At 37.7% G+C, this 24,597-nt stretch overlaps 1 protein-coding gene across 1 annotated transcript in view; it reads right to left on the minus strand.

Annotated features, from left to right (window-relative positions):
* The window catches only part of LOC127450497 (zinc finger protein 385D-like), a 170,795-nt gene that overhangs the window by 54,241 nt on the left and 91,957 nt on the right, over positions 1–24,597 (minus strand). The window contains exon 3 of the mRNA XM_051714670.1: positions 4,053–4,195. Coding sequence (XP_051570630.1) covers positions 4,053–4,195 — 143 coding nt within the window. The remainder of the gene's footprint in view (positions 1–4,052; positions 4,196–24,597) is intronic.

The raw sequence follows: 24,597 nt of genomic DNA on the forward strand, positions 1-24,597 counted from the left end.
TCGCGATACTACCGTATAGCACCGGTATACCGTGCAACCCTAGTACACACACACACACACACACACACAGACAGAGAGAGAGAAAGAGAGTGAGAGTGCGAGTGTGTGTATAAGAGAGAGAGTTTTCTGAGTTTTAACATCATTTTATTAAAAACATTAATAGCTCAGTCTACATTTTACAAAACTCAATTTCACTCATTACATTTTGCAAAACATTTTTCATCATCCTTCACAAAACATGACATATTTTTATAATCCCAAACATCTTCAAAACCTTCAATTTTCTTCATGGATTCAAAAAACATAAAATCATGTCTTATTCTTAACTTTATCAAATTCTTAAAAACCTCCTCAACATCTCTTTCCTCCCCCCTTCCATTTTTTCCTTTATTGTCAAGTAAATGGCCATCTTTTCTTGACTAATAACAACATTTACCAGTTGTGATTTTTCCCTCTTTTTTCCCCCATTACTTATAACTAGTGCCTAATATTATGCGATAATATTTTTATTTATTCTTTATTTAAATGGTCAGCAATTGACTGATACTAAACAGTACTGATGATTATTTAGCTATTTATTTTATTTGAATTTATTCTTTATTTAAATGGTCAGCAATTGACTGATACTAAACAGTACTGATGATTATTTAGCTATTTATTTTATTTGAATTTATTCTTTATTTAAATGGTCAGCAATTGACTGATACTAAACAGTACTGATTTTTATTTAGCTATCATATTAATTTATTCTTTATTTAAATGGTCAGTAACTGACTGATACTGAACATACAGTACTGATGTTTATTTAGTTATTTATTGTATTTTTATTTATTCTTTATTTTCTCAGTGTTAATTTCTAGAATTTGTTGACAATGTATAATAATAATGTCAAATATTCTTTGATAAAAATATTTAAGAAAGCAGCCTTCTGGGGGCCTGGGTAGCTCACCAAGATATTGCTCCAACAACTCATGGTCTTCTGAATACTCACATTTGTATAAATCCTCATAAAAGTGTACAATTTGTCTATGAATGTCTACAACTTCAGTAAGCTCTTGTCCATTAGCAGACCGAATTCTGCCTTGGCCATTCTTTTTTTCCAAACTGAAAATGAATTTAGATGGAGCATCCATTTCAGAAATATTTTGAAATTGAGATTGAATCAATGCCCCCTGTGTTTTAATACCTAACAGGTCCTCTAATGTAGCTTTTTTATTTGAGAGACTTGAAATGCTCTCTATTTCTTATTTTCATGGCAATGTTCTGGGTAACATTGAAGTTATACTGCACACACAATTGCTGTATTTGTTTTTCCCCCAATTCCCACCATTGTTGTATACTAGAAAATTATTTTTTGGGGGTTCTCCATTCATCCAAAAAATTCAAAATATTCTCTAACATGCAAATCTTGTAACAAGGCACCATTCAGAATTCAATATGCACTCTTATGTTTTAAAGAATTAATAAATACCCTTGCAACAACGAACAAGTGATCAGAGAAACCCACTGGATTAATATAACATGATTTTGCAATTTGTACTTGATGCCTAAAACAATAAATCTTGTCTAATCTTGCAATAGCAATTGAATTTTCTCTAGCTTGTAATCATGAATATTGTTTAACATTACCATTAAAAATCCTCCACACATCCACTAAATCATTTGTTTCAATAAGACGAATCAAAGGGAGTCTAGAATCTGCATGAGGTTCTAAATGATTCCTATCATTATCATTAGCTGTGCAATTAAAATCTCCTGCAAGTATGAGATAATGTTCAGGATCACAATTCAGTATAGTATTGACAGACTTTCTAAAAAAACATTCTCTCAGCTGGCATTACTGGAGCACATATATTTATTAACACAAGAGATATTGCATCATATTTTGCTACAACTTTTAAAAGTCTTCCTTCAATAATCTCCTCTATCTCATAAAAGAGTGAAAGAAAATGCTTTGCAAAAAAGATTCCTACACCTGCATGTATGACTTTGAATTACAGTACCTTCCCACTCTTTGTTCCAGTCCACCTCATTTAAAATATTAAATTGCATTTCTTGAGCAAAGACTATATCAGCATGTTTCATTTTCAACATCTGAAAAAATTGACCTCTTTTCTTAATATCTCTTGCTCCATTTAAATTCAATGTTATAAATGTACAATCATAGTAACAGGATTATCATCATAAACCTTAAAGAACTACATTCTTGTCCTTTATATGTATTTCCTTGCTCTCTCACTACCATTTTACATTTGTTCTGCACGTAACATTTGCACTTCTTTTTCAAGTGATGAACATTTTGATTTGATAAACCACCCTCCCCTTTCTGTCTCATTAAAAACCGTGCAGAATCAATAAAGACCTCATGATCAGGAAAAAAGTCATCAATCACCACATTTCTCTAGCCCTTTGTAATACTCAAAAATCTACATACCCTTTCTAAACTATATCCACTAGACCCCTGATTCTCAATCACAACTGTGGAATCTGAGGACTCTCTGTCACCCAAACTGACTAAATCATCAGCAGATGATTCATCAGAAGTTTCTTCCGCGCTACAGCCTTCACCATCTTTTATTGAGCCTTGACTGGACTTAATTGACCTTTCTGACATTGATCCACCTTCACTCCTTCTTGACTTTCTTTTCACCACAGGAACTTTAAACACTGCTTCTTCATCTGCCATCAGTACACTCTCCTCCTTTTCCAGCACTGCCTCTACCACTTCTCTCACTGTTTCTACATCTAATTCATTGAGTCTTTATCATTGTTTTCTTCAACTACTTTTGCTGTTCCTTCATTTTCATTACTGGCAGCATTTTTGATTCAGCTACATTTACCGCCATCTCTGCATCTCTCGCCGAACTCCACTGTCCTGGCTCTCATTTTGCTCATTTGTATTATTTTGAGCATAATGTCTTTGCTTTGGGCATGAATGCACTAAATGTCTCTCTTTACCACACCGAAAACACTTCATCATCTCCGCAGTGGCAAAAATCACATACTCAAAACTTTCAACCCTTGGTTGGGGTGGCACATTCGAAAGAACAACTTTTCTGGCAGGGTTGACAAGTGGAAAAACTGCAATATGCTCATCTTTGATTACTACTGCTTCCTCAAAAACTTGATTGACTTTCAAAGGATTTCAAAAAAATGATGGCTGTGCTGTTCATCCTTGATGCTGATTTTATACAGTTGTGTCCCACAATCTCCCCAACCGCCAAACTACACTCCTCTACAGAGCTTTCCACACCGACCAGTATTTTAATACCATGTCGGCGTGTCAACTGTTCAAACGTCATGCTTCCACCAGGTGATACGGTCACCTGAGTAAACAAACTCTGGCACCTATTCTCTTTCCCCACTCCATTACCCCCAACCATTTTACTCAACAAGTTATACCAGAAAAACACAAACATATAAAGACAGAAGCAGACAAGTTTGAAAAAAGAACACAACATTCACCAACACTCCAACACACCCCACTTGCTCACAACACTCGCGCATGCGCACAGAGAGAGAGAGAGAGAGAGAGAGAGAGACAGATAGACTGATCTGACCAGAGAAGGAATCTGGAGTATATATCAACAAATGTGTACGCAACAAAGATGTGCCCGTAGAGTTAAAGATTTCTTATTATTTTATTATAAGCAGCTAAGCAATGTACCAACAAACATAATAGAGTACATTATTTTATACAGTGTGTGTGTGTGTGTGTGTGTGTCTAGATTGCAGACATCAGAAGAAAGAGAACCCTGAAACAGAGAGTTCACAGAGAGTTTGAAACTAAATCTAGATCCTAATCTGAATCTGCTCTGTCTTAAATCTAAAATTACTATCTCACACAATACTCTTCTGTTAGCGGCCCTTTTGACAGAGTTTGTGCACTTTTAAAAATACCCTGCAGCTTGCTGTATCATTCCTGACATTTAAAGCTGACATTTGGGACCCAACTCAGTGACTTGAAAATTATTTGAGCAAACTTTCAGCGATGACACATCTGGGAAAGTGAGGTTTAGAAAAAAAAAACTGAGGTGTGTTGAGTAACTCACAGTATTGAAGTTTGGGAACAGGCTGAGGGGGGAGGAGCCACTGAGCCGGAAGGGTAGGAAGTGTTTCAAGTCCAGAGGTGTGTGCAGCGGACGACCCTGCATCTGTAATGAGGCCAGCAGGGGGCTCCCCTGAGCAGTCGTACCTGAGAAGAGCACAGACAACCAAACAGATGTAAGAGAAAATCATCACTAATGGCAGTCAAATGACAATGGAGTATATTCAGCAACCAATCAGTGCACAAATACCAATACCACAAATAGTCTTAATCTATATATGATAGATTGATATGTTACAAGCAGACTGCATTTAGAAAGGATCTTTTATTTATTTATTATAAATAAGCTTCCTTCTCTCTTTCTTGATTTATTTTTTACACACAAACATGCCATAATCACTGCGGTAGTGACAATGACTTTAACTAACATTATATGTACCGTATATGAATTATGCTACATTACTGCAATAATAATAATAATTATAATTTTTATTGTCACTACAAGCTTTGATTTTGCTGGTCCTGTTGCCTTATAGATGAGTCATTACACTATAATCACAAGCGCTGATATGGTTAAATAAAGATAAAAACTCATGAGAAAAATTTATTGATCACAACATTATCACATACACAAACACACATACTCTTAATCTCTGAATTATTGGTTGGACTGGACCACATCGGCATTCTTGAAGAGAGAAATGAACACCACGGGATATGGGCTTTTTAATGGGGTGTGTGTTAGTGTGTGTGTGTGTGTGTGTGTGTGTGTGTGTGTGTGTGTGTGTGTCTGCAGGGATATCATGTTTCTAATGGAGCAGGGATGTAGAGGTTTCTCATTTTCCAGTTGGCTGAATCTGAAATCCAGGAGCGTATAGATACTTACCCTATCACAAAGATCAATCAATGTAGTACACACACACACACACACACACACACACACACTAACACACATGCACGCACTGCAAGACACATACACACTCCAAGGAGGCCTGATATCAGTCATTTAATTCTATGTCAAACTGTCACAGTTCTCTCTCTCTCTCTCTCTCTCTGTGTGTGTGTGTGTGTGTCTGTGTGTGTGTGTGTGTGTGTGTGTATGTGTGTGTTTGAGACAGAGTACTGAAGCTTTCAACACACAGAAGTATGGCATTAATCAAAGCCAGACAAATTATTAGAGTGAGAAAACACAACTAACACCTTAACATACAACAAACACACATATACTGTATAGGGGCAGAGACCGGGGCTAGTTGTCACATGGGAAGCTGTCACAAGGGCTGTATTGCAGTAACTATAAGTTTTTGAGTGAAAAATCTAACTACACAAATGTGTGTTTTCTATAGCAGTTGTTTTGTACGATGGTTTCAAACATCTAGTTCAAAACTAGTTATCTGGCCTTCAAACTAAAATTAAAATATGATGATATTTTTATTATAGCTGCAGAGTAAACAAGTGAACACCATAAAACTACATTATCAAACATTCAGGCATGAGTCAACTACATAATGAAGGTACTGTAGATTTTAACAGAAAGTTTGAACTTGTCTGGATAAGGGTATTTTTCTTAAATATCAGGTTGGGGCAAGTTGTTATATGTGTTTTAAATGTTATAATACAAATTTAAATGTTATATGCAAGTTATTAATTACAATATTTGTAGGCCAAAAGAATGGTTTGAAAAATTTACAAGTTACCTTTTACATTTTTGCTGCTTCATAAATTGTTTAATAATTGTTTTACCTACAGTATAATAGGCTGTTTAATGGCAGGTTTCATTGTGTTAACTTACCCATATAGTGTGACAACATGCCCCACCACTGGAGTCAATGTGCATTCAGTAAACTGTAACTTTTTTACCTGGATATTAAAATGTTCACATGCTATTTTGTAGCCAATATTTTAAGGTATTTTACTTTAAAAAATCAACTTACACTGTTTATTTTTTACCCTGTTTATTTAAACCTGAAATATTCGCTAGTCACAAGTGTGAAAACTACCCCCAGTCTTCCTTAAATGTACTTTTATGCACAAGCTGTCAGGATTAAGCCTCTCTTGCTGTACAAAAACACAAACTCTCCTTAAATCACAGCAGACGTTTGAATAAGCACACTTCAGTCCTTAAGCCAAACACAACCCCATTACATCACACTGTCATGTTAAATAAATGTGTGTGAGAGTGTGTAATCTGACTCACACAGTTGGGCTCAAAATAAATGACCATTTGCACTGAAAAAATTTATATTTTCAAGTGGTTCTGGGCACGCAATATTCATCTAGAAAGGCACACATTCACGCAGAGAGTGTCACACACACATGCTCTGACCTCAAACAGATAAAGCATTGAATTCAGATGGAGCCACTTGGTGTATGCGGGTGTTCGCCTGTAGTGGACCCCAAAACACTGCAGCAAAGAGAAAGACAAGATCTTTTTTTCACTCTCTCTTTCCTGACAACATTTGAAAGGCATAATTATGATTTCCAGAGAGCTGTAATTAGCAGAAACCACTGCTCTCGCCTCGCTGTCTATCTCCCTCCTGTTTGTTTATTTCTATGTCACATCACATATTTCTTCGTCTTCTGCTTTTTTTTAACATCTTCATCCTCATATCTACTTTTTTCTATATGTACGTTTGTGTACAGTGTTTCAACTCGAGCTGTCAATCAATTAAAATATTTACTCACGAGTCAAGCTCATATTTCTTTTGTAGTTAACACGTTAACATGTTCTGTTGCTTTTTAAAGGAAAGAAAACTGAATGTAATACAGTATTAAATACATATCTAATACTTAATCTACAATGTGAGTAAATCACTTGCATATCTGACCAAACTTTGCACTAAGAGACAAAAAATGTCATTAGCCACTGGCTAGTAAATGTTCAGGGTTCACTTGCTATTGATTGAGATGTGTAGTGGCGAAGAAGCAGTTGAATTTCAATACACATTAGGACAGTAAAAGTTTGGTTCGACTCATTCGCTGCAATGTGTGTTTATCAAAGATGAGATCCATGCAATCCATTTGTCATTGAATAATGTCTCTTTTAATATCCCTTCTATTCTTTACAGTCAGTTGTTGATAAATAAGTAGAAAGAGACTATCACATATAGCATGGATGCGGTACAGAAATCGTTCAGCCGTACAACTTCTGTGAGAATCTCGCTGAACTGACACTGTTTTTAAAGGAATATTCTAGGTTGAATACAAGTTAAGCTCAGTCGACAGCCTTTGTGGCATAATATTGATTACCACAAAAAAATAATTTTGACTTGCCCCTTCTTTTCTTTAAAAAAAGCAAAAATCTGGGTTACAGTGAGGCACAATGGAAGTGAATGAGGGCCAATTTTTGAATGTTAAAATTTACACTTTTTGAAAAGTATAGACACAAGACGTAAACAATATTCATGTTAATATGAAGTTAGTTACTTAGCTTTTCTGTGTAAAGTTATAACAAATGATACAACTTTGTTTCCAAGAAGATGACAAGTTTTAACAGAAGAATTAATATGTGATTTTGTAAAATTATAAGCTTCACATTTCTGCTTTTAAACCCTCCAAATATTTTCACCATTTACTTCCACTGTAAGTGCCTCACTGTAACACAGATTTTTGCCTTTTTTAAAGAAATGGATGGAGGAGTTGAGATTAAATTGTGTGGTAATCAACATCAAGCTTCATCAACATCAACAAATGCTGTTGACTGAGCTTACTTTGTACTGAACCCGTAATATTCCTTTAAATATATGGTACCATTTTAACACTTGCTGTGCATATCCTTGTAAACTTAATGTAAATATATATATTACATATAAAAGTATGCATATAAACAAAAAAACAATTAACAAAATGTGTAATAAATGTGTTAATATTTAAATATTTATAAGGGCAATCTTACTATCCCACATTATTTTCAGTTTTTAGTTGCATTACGCTTACATGTCATATCAAAAGTCTGATGATAAACAACTAAAATTTTCTAGAGCTGAAGGTGATTCTTTACCCAATGTGTCCATGAAGAGTTGTCAATACTGGAATAATATCACAACCACACTTTATGGACTTACATGTGTAAAGTTGTTTTTTCCTGCTGTCCTCTGATGGTCTTCGCTTTATTATTTGTAAAAACGATGGTTTGTTTCGCTCATAGGTGGCATTTCATATATATTGAGCAATGATGAGAAGTGCACCATAAAAAGACTGCAACTGACTATACGTTTGTAAAATTTTCATTCACTGATAAACAAAACTAGAGGACTGTTGTGTGTGTATCAAGTGTTTTGTGTGTACATTATAACAAAGTGTGAACACAAGCTGCATTATCATTTTTTTTACTGATTGCATTAATTATGCATTATCCTAGTTATAATATAAATGTTTGTGTATGTGTGTGTGTGTGTGTATATATATATATATATATATATATATATATATATATATATATATATATATATATATATATACACACACAGTACTGTGCAAATATCTTAGGTGCTTTATATTTTTCACAAAAACATTTGTCTTCAAACAGTAATTTTATATATTCTGCTTTTAGTGTATGAGTAGGAAATATCAATTTTAGATTTCAACATTCCCATAGAATGTTGCAAATAGAATTCAACAGAAGAAGAACATGGAGCCCTACAACAGATGGTATGGCCCCCACAGAGCCCATATCTCGACATCATTGAGTCAGTCTGGGATTACATGAAGAGACAGAAGCAATTGAGACAGCCTAAATAGATAAAAGAACTGTGGCAAGTTCTCCAAGAAGCTTGGAACATCCTATCTGCCAACAACCAAGAAAAACTGTTTCCAGGTGTAACTAGGAGAACTGGTGCTGTTTTGCAGGCAAAGGTTGTCACACCAAATATTGATTTAGCTTTTTTTGTATTTTTTTATTTTTCTGGACTTTGTATGATGCTAATTGATAAATGAAAACTATTTATGACATTATTTCTGAAAACATCCTCACTAAGCAACATTTTACTCAAGTGCCTAAAACATTTGCACAGTACTGTATACAGCTCTGGAAAAAATTAAGAGACCACTGAAAAAGTATCAGTCTCTCTGAATTTACTATTTATAGGTATGTGTTTGAGTAAAATTAACATTTTTGTTTTATTCTATAAAGTACTGACAACATTTATCCCAAGTTCCAAATACAAATATTGTTGTTAAGAGCATTTATTTGCAGAAAATGACAACTGGTCAAAATAACAAAAAAGATGCAGTGTTTTCAGACCTCTAATAATGCAAAGAACACAAGTTCATTTTTAAACAACAAAATACTAACGTTTTAACAGCTCTGCTTTGTTTGAATCTGTCTGATTCCAGCCTTGCTGAAGCACTCCCAGATCATCACTGATCCTCCACCAAATTTCACAGTGGGTGCGAGACACTGTGGCTTGAAGGCCTTTTCAGGTCTCTGTCTAATCATTAGACAACCAGGTGGAGGATTGGTGAAGATCTGGGGGTGCTTCAGCAAGGCTGGAATCAGGCAGATTCGTCTTTGTGAAGGATGCATAAATCAAGCCAAGTACAAGGTTATCCTGGAAGAAAACTTGCTCTCTTCTGCTCACAATGTTCCCCAACTCTGAGGATTGTTTTTTCCAGCAGGACAATGTTCCATGCCACACTGCCAGGTCAATCAAGGTGTGGATAGAGGACCACCGGATCAAGACCCTGTCATGGCCAGCCCAATCTCCAGACCTGAACCCCATGAAAACCTCTGGAATATGATCAAGAGGAAGAAGGATGCCCACAAGCCATCAAACAAAGCTGAGCTGCTTGAATGTTTGAGCCAGGAGTGGCATAAAGTCACCCAACAGCAATGTGAAATAGTGGTAGAGGGCATGCCAAGACGCATGAAAGCTGTGATTGAAAATCAGTGTTATTCTACCAAATATTGATTTCTGATTTCTTCCTAAGTTAAAACATTAGAATTGTGTTGTTTAAAAATGAATATGATCTTGTTTTCTTTGCATTAATTATTTATTTTGACCAGTTGTCATTTTCTGCAAATAAATGCTCTAAATGACTCAATGCTCTAAGTTTAGTGTCATACACACACGCACAAACAAACCCTGTGACAACAATGCCCTGCCTGAGTCTATCATGAGATGAAACCAAGAACGACAGGCGTTTATGAGTGTTTGTTTGTGTGTGTGTGTGTGTGTGTGTGTGTGTATGCACATGTATATCTGATTTTGTTTGGGCTTCTATATCTGTATGTGAGATGTGAGAGAATGTGACAAAGAGAAAGCTGCATTCTGTGCTGTTGAAATGACACACACACACACACACATGCACACACACAGTCATGGTGTTTAACTGCAATGTGTGCATCAGCTCTAGCTGAAGCCCTTTCAAAAGCACACATAAATTCAAGTCAGTCCACCAGAACCAGAGTGAATGAATGAATGAATGTTACATTTATATAATGCTTTTCTGACACTACACTCAAAACGCTTCACAAAGTGAACAGGGGACTCTCCTTAACCCCCACCAGTGTGCAGCATCCACCTGGATGATGTGACGGCAGCCATAGTGCGCCAGTACGCTCACCACACACCAGTTATAGGTGGAGAGGAGAGAGTAGAGTTATTGAGCCAATTCATAGATGGGGATTATTAGGAGGCCATGATTGAGAAGGGTCAATAGGGGGAATTTGGCCAGGATACCGGGGTTACACCCCTACTCTTTACGAGAAGTGCCCAGAGCAACAATGGCAACACTTCCGCTCGCTGATGCTCGGCAAGCTCGGCCGCCGTTTGCACTCACTCGACAGCTCCATGACACCTGCCAAAGGTGGCTGCTGGCTGAAGATTGCGATGCCGAGGAGATACTCGATCTGGTGGTACTGAAGCAGTTCATCGCCCGGCTACCGAAAGGGACAGCAGAGTGTGTCTAGTGCCACCGACCGGCATCACTTGATGGGGCGGTCCAGCTGGCTGAGGACCATATGGCGGCATATTCATGGGCCGGCGAGCCCTCTTCTTCTTATCTCTCTCTCTTTCCCTCTCTCTCCTCCCTCTCCCTCTCCTTCCCCTCGTCCTGTTTCTATTCCCCAGAAACTGGGAATTATTTTCCGGTTCCCCGGTCCAGTGGGCCAATCAATTTTCCCTAACCCTCTCCACTCTCCCCCACAGGCTGGTGAATCCACTGCCGTGGGTGTGGGCGTGAAGTCTGGGCCAGTCTGCTGGAGCTGCGGGAAACCTGGGCATTTCCAGGACGATGCCCCACGATGGAGACATTGGTCTGGATCCCTGACACGTCACGGGCTGCCCCCGATCAAGCAGGAGCATACTGGATACCAAGCCTTGGTGGATTCAGGTTGTAATCAAACCTCCATTAACCAAAGCTTGGTTCAGTCCGAGGTTTTGTATATGAGATGGCGGGTGAAGGGAAGGTGTGTGCATGGGGATATTCAAAATTACACTGTAATGATGGTAATTATTCAATTTTGGGGACAAAAGCATAGATTCGAGGCTGCGGTTATTCCCCGCCTCTCCCATCCACTAATCTTGGGTATGAATTGGCCGGCATTTCCTACTTTATTAAAGGGAATTTGTGTGGATGGGTCCTGCAACAAAGCATATCGGTGTGTGGTGTGTGATTCACTAGCTGGGGAAGCGGTGCCACTTCAGCTGCACTTCAGGAAGACGTAAGGACATAATCCATAGAGGATTCCCTGCAGGGGATTTCCCTCTGGAGCAGACGTGAGACAAGACCCTTAGGCATGCCTTTGATCAAGTGAAGGTGATTGATGGTCAACGCCTCTAGCCAGACATTGCACTTGCATATCCCTATTTTTCAATTATCAAGGATCGGTTGTATCGAGTGATGCAGGACACTCAGACAAAGGAGGATACAACCCAATTGTTGTTCCAGATGGCTCATTATAATCCGATGGCGGGTCACTTAGGGCAGGAAAAGACACTGAACCATCTAATAGCCCATTTCTGTTGGCCGGGCATTCGCTGGGATGTTCACAGGTGGTGTGCAGCATGCCTTGAATGTCAGCTGTTGAATCCGCCAGCCACCCCAAGTGCGTCATTGTGCCCCCTTCCATTGATCGAGGTCCCTTTCGAAAGAATTGGTATGGACCTTGTCGGGCCATTAGAACGGACGGCATGTGGGCATCGCTTTGTTTTGGTTATGGTGGACTACACAACGGGATATACGGAAGTAGTGCCTCTGCGCAACATTTCAGTGCGAAGTGTTGGTTCTCCCCATTTGAATTATTGTATGGGCATCGACCGCGTGCTGTACTCGACATCCTACTGGATAATTGGGAGGAGGGACCTTCAAACAGCAAAAATGAAATTCAATACGTTCTTGACCTGAGAGCAAAACTCCACATACTGGGGCAATTAACACAGGAGAATTTGCTCCAGGCTCAAGAATGTCAAAGCTGGCTGTATAAAAGGGGTACGCGACTATGGGAATTTACACCTCTTGCTCCCCGCATCGAGCTCTAAATTACATGCCAAGTGGCAAGGACCCTTTGAGGTCACACGGAGAGTTGGGGAAATCGATTATGAGGTGAAATGAATGGATAGAGGCAGAGCACGTCAGATTTACCACCTCAACCTCCTAAAAACATGGAGAGAGGCGGTCCCCGTTACTTTAGTGACAGTGATTCCAGAGATGGAGGAGCTCGGTCTGGAGGTTAACTTAAAATCCACTGATCGAGTCACTTCGGTCACTTGTGGAGACCACCTCTCACATCCCAAGTCACGGAGGTTGCCAGGTTGCAAGGAGAATTCTCAGATGTGTTCTCGCCTCTTCCCGGTCATATGAATCTCATAGAGCACCATATTGAAATTACTCCAGGGGTAGTGGAACATAGTCATCATTACCCGAGCACAAAAAGAAGTGGTTTGAGAAATATTAAAGGCCATGCTGGATATGGGGTTAATAGAAGAATCCCACAGTGACTGGGCCAGCCCAGTGGTTTTGGTTACAAAGAGCAACGGCACAGTCCGGTTCTGTTTGGATTATAGAAAAGTCAATGCGGTGTCTAAATTTGATGCGTACCCGATGCCTCGGATTGATGAGCTGCTCGGTTGGTTAGGCATGGCTCGCTTTTATTCAACACTGGATTTAACAAAGGGATATTGGCAGATCCCCTTAACTCCCATGTCCCGTGAAAAGATGGCATTTTCCACACCGTTCGGATAAATCCATTTGTGACACTTCCATTCAGTTTGTTCAGCGCCCCAGCTAAGTTTCAGTGGCTCATGGACAGAATCCTCAGACCGCACGCTGCTTACGCCGCTATCTAGATGACATAATTATTTTCAGTAATGATCAGCAGTGGCACCTGTGGCATCTGAGGGCTATCCTGAGGTTGTTGAGACGGGCGGGACTCACAGCAAACCCAAAGAAGTGCGCAGTTGGGCGGGTGGAAGTATGGTATCTGGGCTTCCACTTCCATGGGAAGGTGTGGTCCCAAATTGATAAGACCACAGCAATTGCAGCCTTCCTGAGACCTAAGACCAAAAAGGAGGTGAGATATTTCCTGCGGCTGGCTGGCTATTATAGCAGGTGTGTGCCTAATTATTTGACTGTCACCAGCCCGCTGACTGATCTTACTAAAAAGGGGGCACCAGATCTGGTCCAGTGGACGGAGCCATGTCAGCAGGCGTTCATGCGGGTGAAGGCTGCACTTTGCGGCGGGCCTTTATTGTACTCTCCTGACTTCACTTTCCCCTTTATCTTGCAGACGGACACATCGGACAGGGGGGTGGGAGTGGTACTTTCCAAGATGGTGGAGGGGGAGGAGCGCCCCATGCTGTACATTATTCGCAAGCTCTCACTGAGGGAGACTAAGTACAGCACAGTGGAGAAGGAGTGATTGGCCATCAAGTGGGCAGTACTCACCTCCTAGTACTATCTGTTGGGGCATGCTTTCACCATGTTCGGACCACGCCCCGCTCCAGTGGCTCAATCGCATGAAGGATACCAATGTGCAGATCACCCATTGATACCTAGCTCTCCAGCCTTTGACGTTCGAGGTGGTCAACAGGCCGGGGGTTCAGATGGCTGTTGCGGATTTCCTCTCCAGAAATGGGGGGAGTAAGTGACAGGCTGGATGGCTCCCCGGCCTGAGTCGGGCGATGGGGGTATGTAGTGATGTGGGCGTGGCCGAGCGACATCTGTGGAGAGCAAGGCTGGGAGAGGAAGAAAGGTAAGGATTGACACCTGTGGGAAATAACCTCTAACAGATTTTTTGTGTTGCAGTGAGAGCTCGAGGGGGTTAAAAAGTCCAAACCGCCGGAGGGGAGAGAGACGTACAAAGCTGTGTGTGTGAAGCTGTGTGTGTGTGTGTGTGTGTTCGGTGGAAAAGCTTTATTTTGTGTGTTTACACTGAAAAGTGATAAAAATAAAGATTTACGTGGACTGTTCACCTGGCCCCCACTTCCTCCTTCATAGAAGAGCTAGAGGCTTGTAACAACAACCATTAACAATAAGTCAATGACTAAGAATAAAATACTATATATTTTAAGTTTATTGCAAAATATTCACATATATAAGTTGTTTGAGTGTGTAGTGAGACTGACTTGATTACAACCTGATCTCATGACAAGTCATAATAATAGTGCAAGATGGCTAAATAGCCAGAAAAAGTACAAGTTTGCTCATACACAAACATACTACTTTTACTGCCATAGAGAAAAATAAATGAACAAATGAACCATGTTGTTATGATGTCCTACATTTAGCCCCTAACTGAAGCATAAACCTAAGCATAAAGTCTAACCCCTTACCCAAATCCTAACCATGATTTTAATTGGAAATAACTGTTGTGTACCACCAAAGAAAGAAAAACATTAGGGGTTTGACCAAGCACTCTTCCTTAGTTTAACCCCTAACCAAAACCCCAAACCTAAACCTAACTTTAAAATCTAACTCCTTATCAGAAACCCTGGACCTAACCATGATTTTAATAGGAACAAAGCTTATATAGCATGGATCCAGGTAGGCAATTACAGGTTACTGACATACATACATCAGTCATTTGTTTTGCATAGATAAAAATAAAAATAAGTAATTAAATTTGTTCACAGACATTTCCTTTCTTAAAGGAATGTTCTGGGTTCAATACAAGTTAAGGTCAATCGAAAACGTTTGTGGCATAATATTGATTACCACAAACATTTATTTTGACCTGCCCCTCCTTTTCTTTAAAAAAAGCAAAAATATGTTTCAGTGAGGCACTTACAACGGAAGTGAATGGGGTCAATTTTTGATCGTTAAATTCATACTTTTTCACAAGAATAGCCACAAGACAAAGGATATGATAAAATATTTTAGTGTGATAAAATCACTTACTAACCTTTTCTGTGGAAAGTTATAGCGAATTTTACAACTTCATTACCATGATAATGTAATGTCAATAAACCCTAAAATGACTGTGAAAATTACTATTTAAATAATACATGAGTTTTAACAGAAGAATTAATGTAAGTGTTTTTATAAAATTATAAGCTTCACATTTCTGTTTAAACCCTCCAAAAATGTACCACATTCACTTCCATTGTCTCCATTCACTTCCATTGTAAGTGCCTCACTATAACCTCGATTTTTGTTTTTTTAAAGAAAAGGAGGCATGAGTCTAAATTAATTTTTGTGGTTATCAACATTATGCCACAAATGCTGTCGATTGCGCTTAACTTGTATTGAACCCGGAACATTACTTTAAAATAAAGTGTTGGATAGGAGGCTAGCTAAAATGAAAATGAAGTTGAAATGACACTGTTTATGTCCTCTCTTGGGCATTATATCATTGCTTAACCTGAGGTAATGGTATGCCAGCCATATTATCACTAGGGATGGGACGATATATCGAATTTTCATATATCGTGAACCAAAAAAATGACAAACCATATCATGGCATAACTCGATATTTTGAAATTTGCAACATTGTTTTCTGTCCATGTGATCATAAATGAAATGACCCATCAAACATCATAATCTCTCTATCGCTTGATTTTACCACTACAGCGCTTTTTTCTACACTGTTTACAGAGTTCACAAAAGGTCCTTGAAGTGCTTAAAGTGCTTGAATTTAGATTTTAGAAATGTAAGTATTGGAATACATGGAAAATTGGCTTGTTTTGATGAAAAGTGCTTGAGATTAAAACAGATAGTTTCCTCCGTGTAATGTGTGTCCATCAAAGATGAGGCGCACTCCACTTTCATTGAATAATGTCTTAACAACATTTCTGTTCTTTACAGTCAGATAAAAAAGTAAAAAGAAATATTAATTTTCATCTCACACAGCATTGATGCATTAAAGAAACCGAGAGTTTCTCCTTGATGTTCACTGAACCGGAACCATGTGAAATGCACGTTAAAGTGACAGTAACCTTTTTAGCGTTTATTATACAAATGAATGTAAACTCAATGTTTTACTTGTAAATTGTACACATTATTTCAAACAGTGATAGCTCATATCATTATTATATATACTATTTCATGATATAACATTAATTAATATAATGTAGATTTTTTTTTTTTTGTATTTTTACTAAGCTAAAATGTGATTATAATAATGATGACAAACAAATGATTAAAAAATAAAATATTCACTTTCACATAATTTTTTTTAGGACAAGTTTTGTTCAGTTATATTGCTTGTTCTGCACCTGATCAGCCTGACTGTAGTCCACTATATTTGAAAAGCTTATTTGCTTGTGATCTTTTCTTATGGAGAAAGGAATATGAGAAACTCTTATAATTCAAACTTTGAGCATTTATATTGTGTATTAAAGAACTTTATTTTGATGAGAAATTATAATGTGTATTTTGCACTCTATTAATGAGCCATTGCTTTTGTATGAGCCATGTTTTTTTTAAATACATTTTGAGAAAATACTGTACAATAAATATTCATTTTATTTCAACAATTGTTTAATTTCAAAAGTCTCAAATAATACAAATAAACTGTATTAATGGCCTATATCGTATAAATATCTGGCCACATATCGGCCATCATATATTGAATATCAGCATTGGCATTGTCTATTGGACACTTGCATTGGTCAACAACTAATGTATATGCTTTTGGTCTTGTTCCTTACAAAGAGGAATGGATGATGGATAAAGCTAAGGAGATACAAATACAGAGACAAAGTGGGTTTATTTGTTAATTAAGTGTGAGCAGGTCTAAATCTAATTTTCTGGTATCAGGGGATTGACTATTGGCTGGATTCAGATACAGTGAGAGAACAAGAGTCCGATCTTTCCATTCCTTAGGCATGCTTAAAAAAATTCTGTCTGATGCTTTCTTTGAAAGAAGTCAAAATAAATAAATAAACAAATAAATAAATAAATAGTCAGGTGCATCATCTTTCAGTACAGTTTCACAAAAAACACATTTCAATCAAATCCTCAGCCTCTCTCTTTCTTCTCTGCATCAGTCTGTCAAAACCCTTCAGCAATCATAATCAGGACTCACTCCAAATCCCTTCAATTCAACCTTTCTCTCTCTCTGTCTCTCTCCCTGACTTACAGGCCTGCATTTTTCTTTCTTTCTTTCTTTCTTTATTCCTTCCTTCCCTTTAATTCTTCTTTTTTTCCTTACATCTTTGTTTTCTTTCTTCTTTATTTCCTTTCTATTCTTTCCTTCCTTGTTTTCCTTCTATCTTTGCTTCCTCTCTTTCTTGTATTCATGTTTCCATCCTTCCTTCTCTCTCTCTTCCTTACTTTCTTCTTTCCTTTTTCTTCTTGCTTCTTTCCTTTGTTCCTCCATCTTTCCTTCTCCCTGTTCTAAGAGAAGAATCCTAAAGAATCCTAAAGGAAGATGCCAGTTTTGATTAGACATAACAGCGCATGAAGAACATAATGAAAGAGGAAATGATGGAATGATTGTAGGCTCCACTGAAGCTGCATGTCAGAGGGACAGAAACAAGCAGAATTAATTAGATGCAGCAAGAAGACCCTTCCAGAACACTGAAGTCCTTTAAAATCATGAGATCTGATTGGTTGATGATGCAGACGTAACACAATGAACAATATGGGCAGGGATTTTATCAATTAAACATAAAAAAGGTATATATTCCTTCTTTTCCCTTCCTCTGTTGTTTTTACTGCTTATTATGTTTTAAACAATTATTAAACAATTTCTGAAGCAGCAAAAATGTAAAAGGTAATTTTTACATTTTTCAAACCATTCTTTTGGCCAACAAATACTGTAATTAATAACTTGTATATAACATTTAAACTTGTACTATAACATTTAAAACACAACCAACCTGATATTTATGAAAAATACCCTTATCCAGACAACAAGTTCAAACTTTCTGTTAAAATCTACAGTACCTTCATTATGTAGTTGACTCTTGCCTGAATGTGTGATAATGTAGTTTTATGGTGTTCACTTGTTTACTCTGCAGCTATAATAAACTAGTTTTGAACTAGATGTTTGAAGCCATCATGCAAAACAACTGCTATAGAAAACACACATTTGTGTAGTTAGACTTTTCACTCAAAAACTTATAGTTACCACAATACAGCCCTTGTGACAGCTTCCCATGTGACAACTAGCCCCGGTCTCCGCCCCTATACAGTATATGTGTGTGTGTTGTATGTTAAGGTGTTTTCTCACTCTAATAATTTGTCTGGCTTTGATTAATGCCATACTTCTGTGTGTTGAAAGCTTCAGTACTCTGTCTCAAACACACACACACACACACACACACACACACACACACACACACGAGAGAGAGAGAGAGAGAGAGAGAGAGAGAGATGCAAGGCTTGAGAAACAATGTTGTATGAGTGCCTTTCCTGTTCATTAGGATGGAACATTTCACATTCAAAATAAGAGCTAGTTTTAATAATGTCTGTTATCATGTTTTCTCTTCTGGGATCCAGGAGAGCCTGACACACTCTCACACTGCCTCTGCAACAATAACAGGCAATTTACTGAGCATATTTGATATGAATTTATGTTCCTATTTGTTATATTATTTCAAATTATATTTAAGATTTTATTTTTCAACTCTTGCAAACCTGTCAAAGTTGGACATGTATAAATAATAGCAAAAAATAACGTGAAAACATTATAAAAAAAAAAAAACATGTCTTTTTTTTTCTTCTCATTATTCATTTTCACTTTAATTTCTTTCAGTTCTAAAAGCACTTTGATTAATCCATAGTAAATGTGTGTTTTTTAGTTTGATTATTTTAAATTTAAATTTTTGATATATACAGTAGATTTGTCATTCTTTCTTTTCACGGTCTTTCTTGCTCTATTTTGTAGTAAAAATCTGACAAGCTGCCTTTGAAGTGTTTTCTACCATCTTTAGAATCTATAAGAAAAAGCTTACATTGTGTCATATCCCTATCTCACCACAGTCACTATAACTCTAATATAAAGTCAAACTATCATAATATTATTGCTTTACAGTAAGTAAGCTTTCTTTACAACTGCTTTCAGTTAAAATTCTGCATACAGAGTCTTTGTTTGGGAAAGAAAATGAGGCTTGTGGATATCATCTGATCTAGTGTGGCCTGCAATGTGAAGGTACTGCTGATGTAAACCTGGACAGACTGCTACTGAATCAGAATCGAAAAAGTGTTAGCAAGCCTAAAGCAGACTATAAACGATGTGATTAAATGATAAGATCAGAAAGCGGAGCGTTGGGAGCGTGACTAGAAGCCTTAAGTGTACAGGCCTGTGCATCCAGATAACATTTACTGACTTTGAATCATAAGCTCTATATATAATTTAAAGTACTATTAAAACAACTTCAATACTGTCACACAGTGGAAAAAAATGCAAACACACACACACACACACACACACACACACACACACACACACATGAAGAGACACACACACAATGGCCAGACTGGTTCAAACTGACAAAGTCTACGGTAACTCGGGTAACCGCTCTGTACAATTGTGGTGTGAAGAATATCATCTCAGAATGCTATTCTAAGATACGGGTTGGCGCTGTTTTGGCAGCACGAGGGGGACCTACACAATGTTAGGCAGGTGGTTTTAATGTTATGGCTGATCGGTATAAATACTCCCACACACCCAGTACTGCAGTAGATCCAAGGTTACTATAAGGATATAGTTTGACAGTTCACATACACATGCACAAAAAATAAAAATAATAATAATTTTTAATTTGAATAAGAAGAACTTTCTATATATGGAGATTTTACTAACTTATGGTCCATTCAATAATAGCAATTTATATGGTCCAGAAACATTTTTCACAGCCAAACTGTAAAAAAAGGCTCTACATTAGGTGTATGAGTGTGTGCATTCCAGAGAGAGGGAGAGAACATCATCAAAACCAATGGTGCAAAGCAGGCAACCCATCTGCCACAAAGGAACAATAAAGCCTTAGGATTCTGTGTGTGTGTGTGTGTGTGTGTGTGTGTGTGTGTGCATGCGTGCGTGCGTGTGTGAGTGTGTGTGTTAAACACCCCAAGGCAACACAGTGATAAATTACTCCTTTTTTCTTTTCCCCCCAGAGAGCCAGACTAAAAGAAGGAGGGTGAGAGGTTTGGAACACAACTGCAAATATTAAATTGATAAAGAGCACAAATTAAATAAATATAAAAATCAAAGCCTCACACTCATTCATCTGTTACGCTCCTGTAAACCACAGCGGCATGTGGAACAAAACGCCATGCAGATGATGAGGAAAAACATAAGGAAACGAGAAAAGAGAGGAAGTGTGTTCTCTTCTGTGAGCGTCTTGACTGCAGGGTGAATATGCAGAGAGAATGAGCATGCTGTTTTCTTATCTCAGTCACACTGTGTGTGTGTGTGTGTGTGTGTGTGTTCTGCGAGAGAGTGGGACTGATAGTGACAGTTAAATCTTGCCAAAGGCTGTGCAGTTTTTGCAGTGATAGTACAATGTTGCTTTAAAAAAGATTTTTGCTCTTTTTAACAGAAGAAAATCGTGAAAAAAATGACAACATCAGAATAAATGTGACATTTGTGCCAGCACAAAGTGTGACAGCCAATAAAATCATTATCAATAAGCACTATTGATTGTTGACATTATTATTACTATTATTATTATTCTAACCTATTTATTATATACATATATATTATTAGTAGTAGTAGTAGTAGTAGTAGTAGTAGTACTAGTAATAAATTGATAAAAATGAATAATAATTATAATATTAATAATACAATAAATTATTAATAATATATTACTTAAAGATGTAATTATTAATAACAATCTTGCTGCTTAGTAGTTGCTGTTATCAATGTTTTTTTCTTTAATTATACTAATTATATGTGATATATAGTTCAAAGTCTGAGACCACATTAAAAATCTGGGATTCAAAATCTAATGTAAATCTGGAAATAAACAAGTTTCAGGATTTTGAGACATTTTAAACAAGTGTTATGATGAAAACTGAATATGAAATATTTGAGATTCAGCACTATTTTAGGTCACCAATAAAATAAAGAAAGGAGTGATATTGACCATGTGAACTCTTTGTACAAAAGGTCAGCTTTCCTTGCTTCCATTCAAGCACTCAAGATGCTCTTTGGAACATTGTCGGATCATGCTGGGATAACATGGATCATCAGGTTTTGCACAAACTTGTGCAATCCATGTCAGCTCAAGTGCATGCTGTCATTAAAACAAAACTGGAACATACCAAATACTACGAAATTTATGTACATTTTTCAATTAAATTTTTAACTAAAACTGTTATTCTAATCATTTCTAATGAAAAATAGTATTACTTTTGGACTCCCTGTATGAAAAAAAAAGTTCCTCCCTTCCTTCTCTTTCACTCTTTCTTTCAACACACACACACACACCCTAATCTCAACACATAGTCATAGACAATAACAGCTCAATCAGAGCCACTTATGAGGTGATGTGGAGAGACAGATGCTTAGTGGAGTTCATTTCCTGTCTAAATTAAGTCGTTTCCTGTGTCAGTAGCCACTTAAGAGCTGTGACCTCAAAATAAACACCACTTATTAAAATGAATAAACACAGAATCAAAGAAAAGCTCAACAAATATCCACACAGTCACGTCTCTGACTTCGTGAGAGAGATTAGACCCGTCTGGTGTTAATGCAGAGAGAGACTGCAGCAGTGTGATAAGGAAAGTGGTTTTAAAATCACATTATTCAACCTGTAGTTGTTGAGAATGTGTCCACTAAGAGCGTGGATGTAAATGCAAACGTTAGGCAAGAACGGATGAAAATGTGTCAGACAGACAGGGTAAAACATCCAGAGATTATTTTATGTATCTCTCTCCATCGCTCTCTCTCTCTCTCTGTCATTGCAGTCATTAGTAAGCAGGTGTTGGTTTTTATCTTTTTGCATATCTATTTATCAGTTGAATATGCACAGCACCTCTTGAAGGACGTTGTGTCATTGAAATGTCCCTTCCTACTCACCTCATTTCCTGCGTGTGAGAATGTAAATATGTTTTTTTTTTTCCCAGGCTGCTTTCGCATTTTATCAGAGAGCCTGGCAAATGAGTTGGACGCCGAATTTAGCAGCAGTGGTCTGTAATTGTTTTAAACAAGCCTCACGCGAAATGCAAAATAATGGCATTTCATTGAAGACATTAATCTACACAAGCACATCTGTGCGACTTCATTTACCATCCACCCCCTCGTGACATCAGCCGTGTGGCGCTATAAACGGTCCCTGTGGTCCCTATGCTAACTGAAGACATTTAGAGTTATTAACAGCCTTTGGGTGAGTTAACTGCAGAACAGCACAAATCGCAACACTTCTGACACTCATTTTTCTCTTATATGTCCACCTATCTCTCAGTTCTTTCTCTCTCTCATGTTCTGTTCCAAAACCTACTGAGCTGCCTATGAAGACAGCATTTTAAGCCATCATCGGCATGCTCCCATTGCGAAGGATGTTCCAAACAGTAGCCAACCTAATCATGTTGCCACCTAAGACACCTTGTCTTGACCAAATTTTAAGGCAGCATCACATGTATGCGCAGTGAAAAAGCAGCCTAAATCCAAGATGGCAGATGATATAAATAGATTTATATAAATAAAATTATATTTCATTCAATACTGAAAAGTACCAATAAAATTAGTTCAGTGCAATTAAAAGTTCATTATTTTACCCACCATTTTTGTTCTTTATGTACTTTAAATGCTTTTAGTATCGCGCTGTTAGCTTAGCAACATGCTAACGTCAAACTCTATTGAAATCAATTGCTTGTCGAGTCACCAGTGTGGAGTGCTATTTGTGTGATGTTATGTGAGCTAATATCGGTACAATACTCTAAATTAGTTGCTTATGTGGTTCCATGACAGTTAGGATGCTGCCTTAAGGAGGATTTATACTTCTGCGTCGAACCTACGGCGTAGGCTACGCGTAGCTACGGCGGTTACGGTGTAGCCTACGCTATAGCCTGACGTGCACCTCTTCAAAAATGTGTTCGGCCCCGTTTCGAGGAGGGCCCACTGGGAAAATCCCGGTTCTCCCTATGGCAAGTTCACCTCTGGGTGTGCATATGATCAAGTGCCATTTCTGCACTGCAGAGCACTTCCACACTGCAGAGCACTTATCTGTATCTGTACAATTGTGTCCAGCATATGCTTTTAAAATAAACAATTAAAAATGTAAAAATGTAAACTAAGAATAAATGTACAATTTTGATTCATTCAGAATAATTTCAGAAAGAATTGCGATGCATTGATCTAGATCTACAGGACAACACATTCATATGTGTCCACATTCAAGCACACACACACACTGTCAAGGTGATGCATTGACTTCACCTTCAGGCAGTAGATTTAGGCAGACAGAGTGCATCAGAGCCAATACAATGCTCACTAGTGATAGAGGGAGCTGTCTCTCTCACTTTTTCTCTCTCTCACACACACTCAACTTCAGAGTTTTCTTTTCACTCTTTCTGTTCTTCTGCAGCTTTGGTGTAGCCTCTCTCAGCGGAAATACATTCCCCAATGCGTTAAGTGAAATGACCTTACATGTAACAGAGTCTTGCCGATAGATTCAAGCAGTTGTATGATTTATTTGTATTCTGTTTTGTATTCTTGCTCTCCCTCTCTGTTTCACACACATAAACATACATTTAACCAAGGGGCTTCCCCCTGGTCTACAGAGGTTACGGCTCTGCCTTTGAACAACTCACACATTGATAATATCATATTTGCCTGTGTAACTAACACAGACTGATCTTTATCTGTTTTATCAGATCCAGAACAAAGCTAATCAAGCCATCTCCAGACTAAGAGGTTTAAGGGCTTAGCCGACTTAAACCACAACTGCAGACATTAAACTAGGCTACATCCTAAGTGACTAGCTGGCTAATAACTTTTCTGTTTTTAATCTGTCTCAAAGCTTTAGTCATGCTTCTAATGACCAAAACTTCAACAGCTAACCAATTAACCCTTAAAGGGTTAGTTCAGACAAAAAAATAAAATAACAAATACTGTCATAGTTTAATCACCCTCATGTTATTCCAAACTCCATATGACTTACTATCATTTTGTGCAGACTTCGTATGGAAAATAGCACTTCAAAACATTTCCTGTCATGTTC

Source organism: Myxocyprinus asiaticus, chromosome 13 (genome assembly GCF_019703515.2).
Source record: "Myxocyprinus asiaticus isolate MX2 ecotype Aquarium Trade chromosome 13, UBuf_Myxa_2, whole genome shotgun sequence".
NCBI lineage: Eukaryota > Metazoa > Chordata > Actinopteri > Cypriniformes > Catostomidae > Myxocyprinus > Myxocyprinus asiaticus.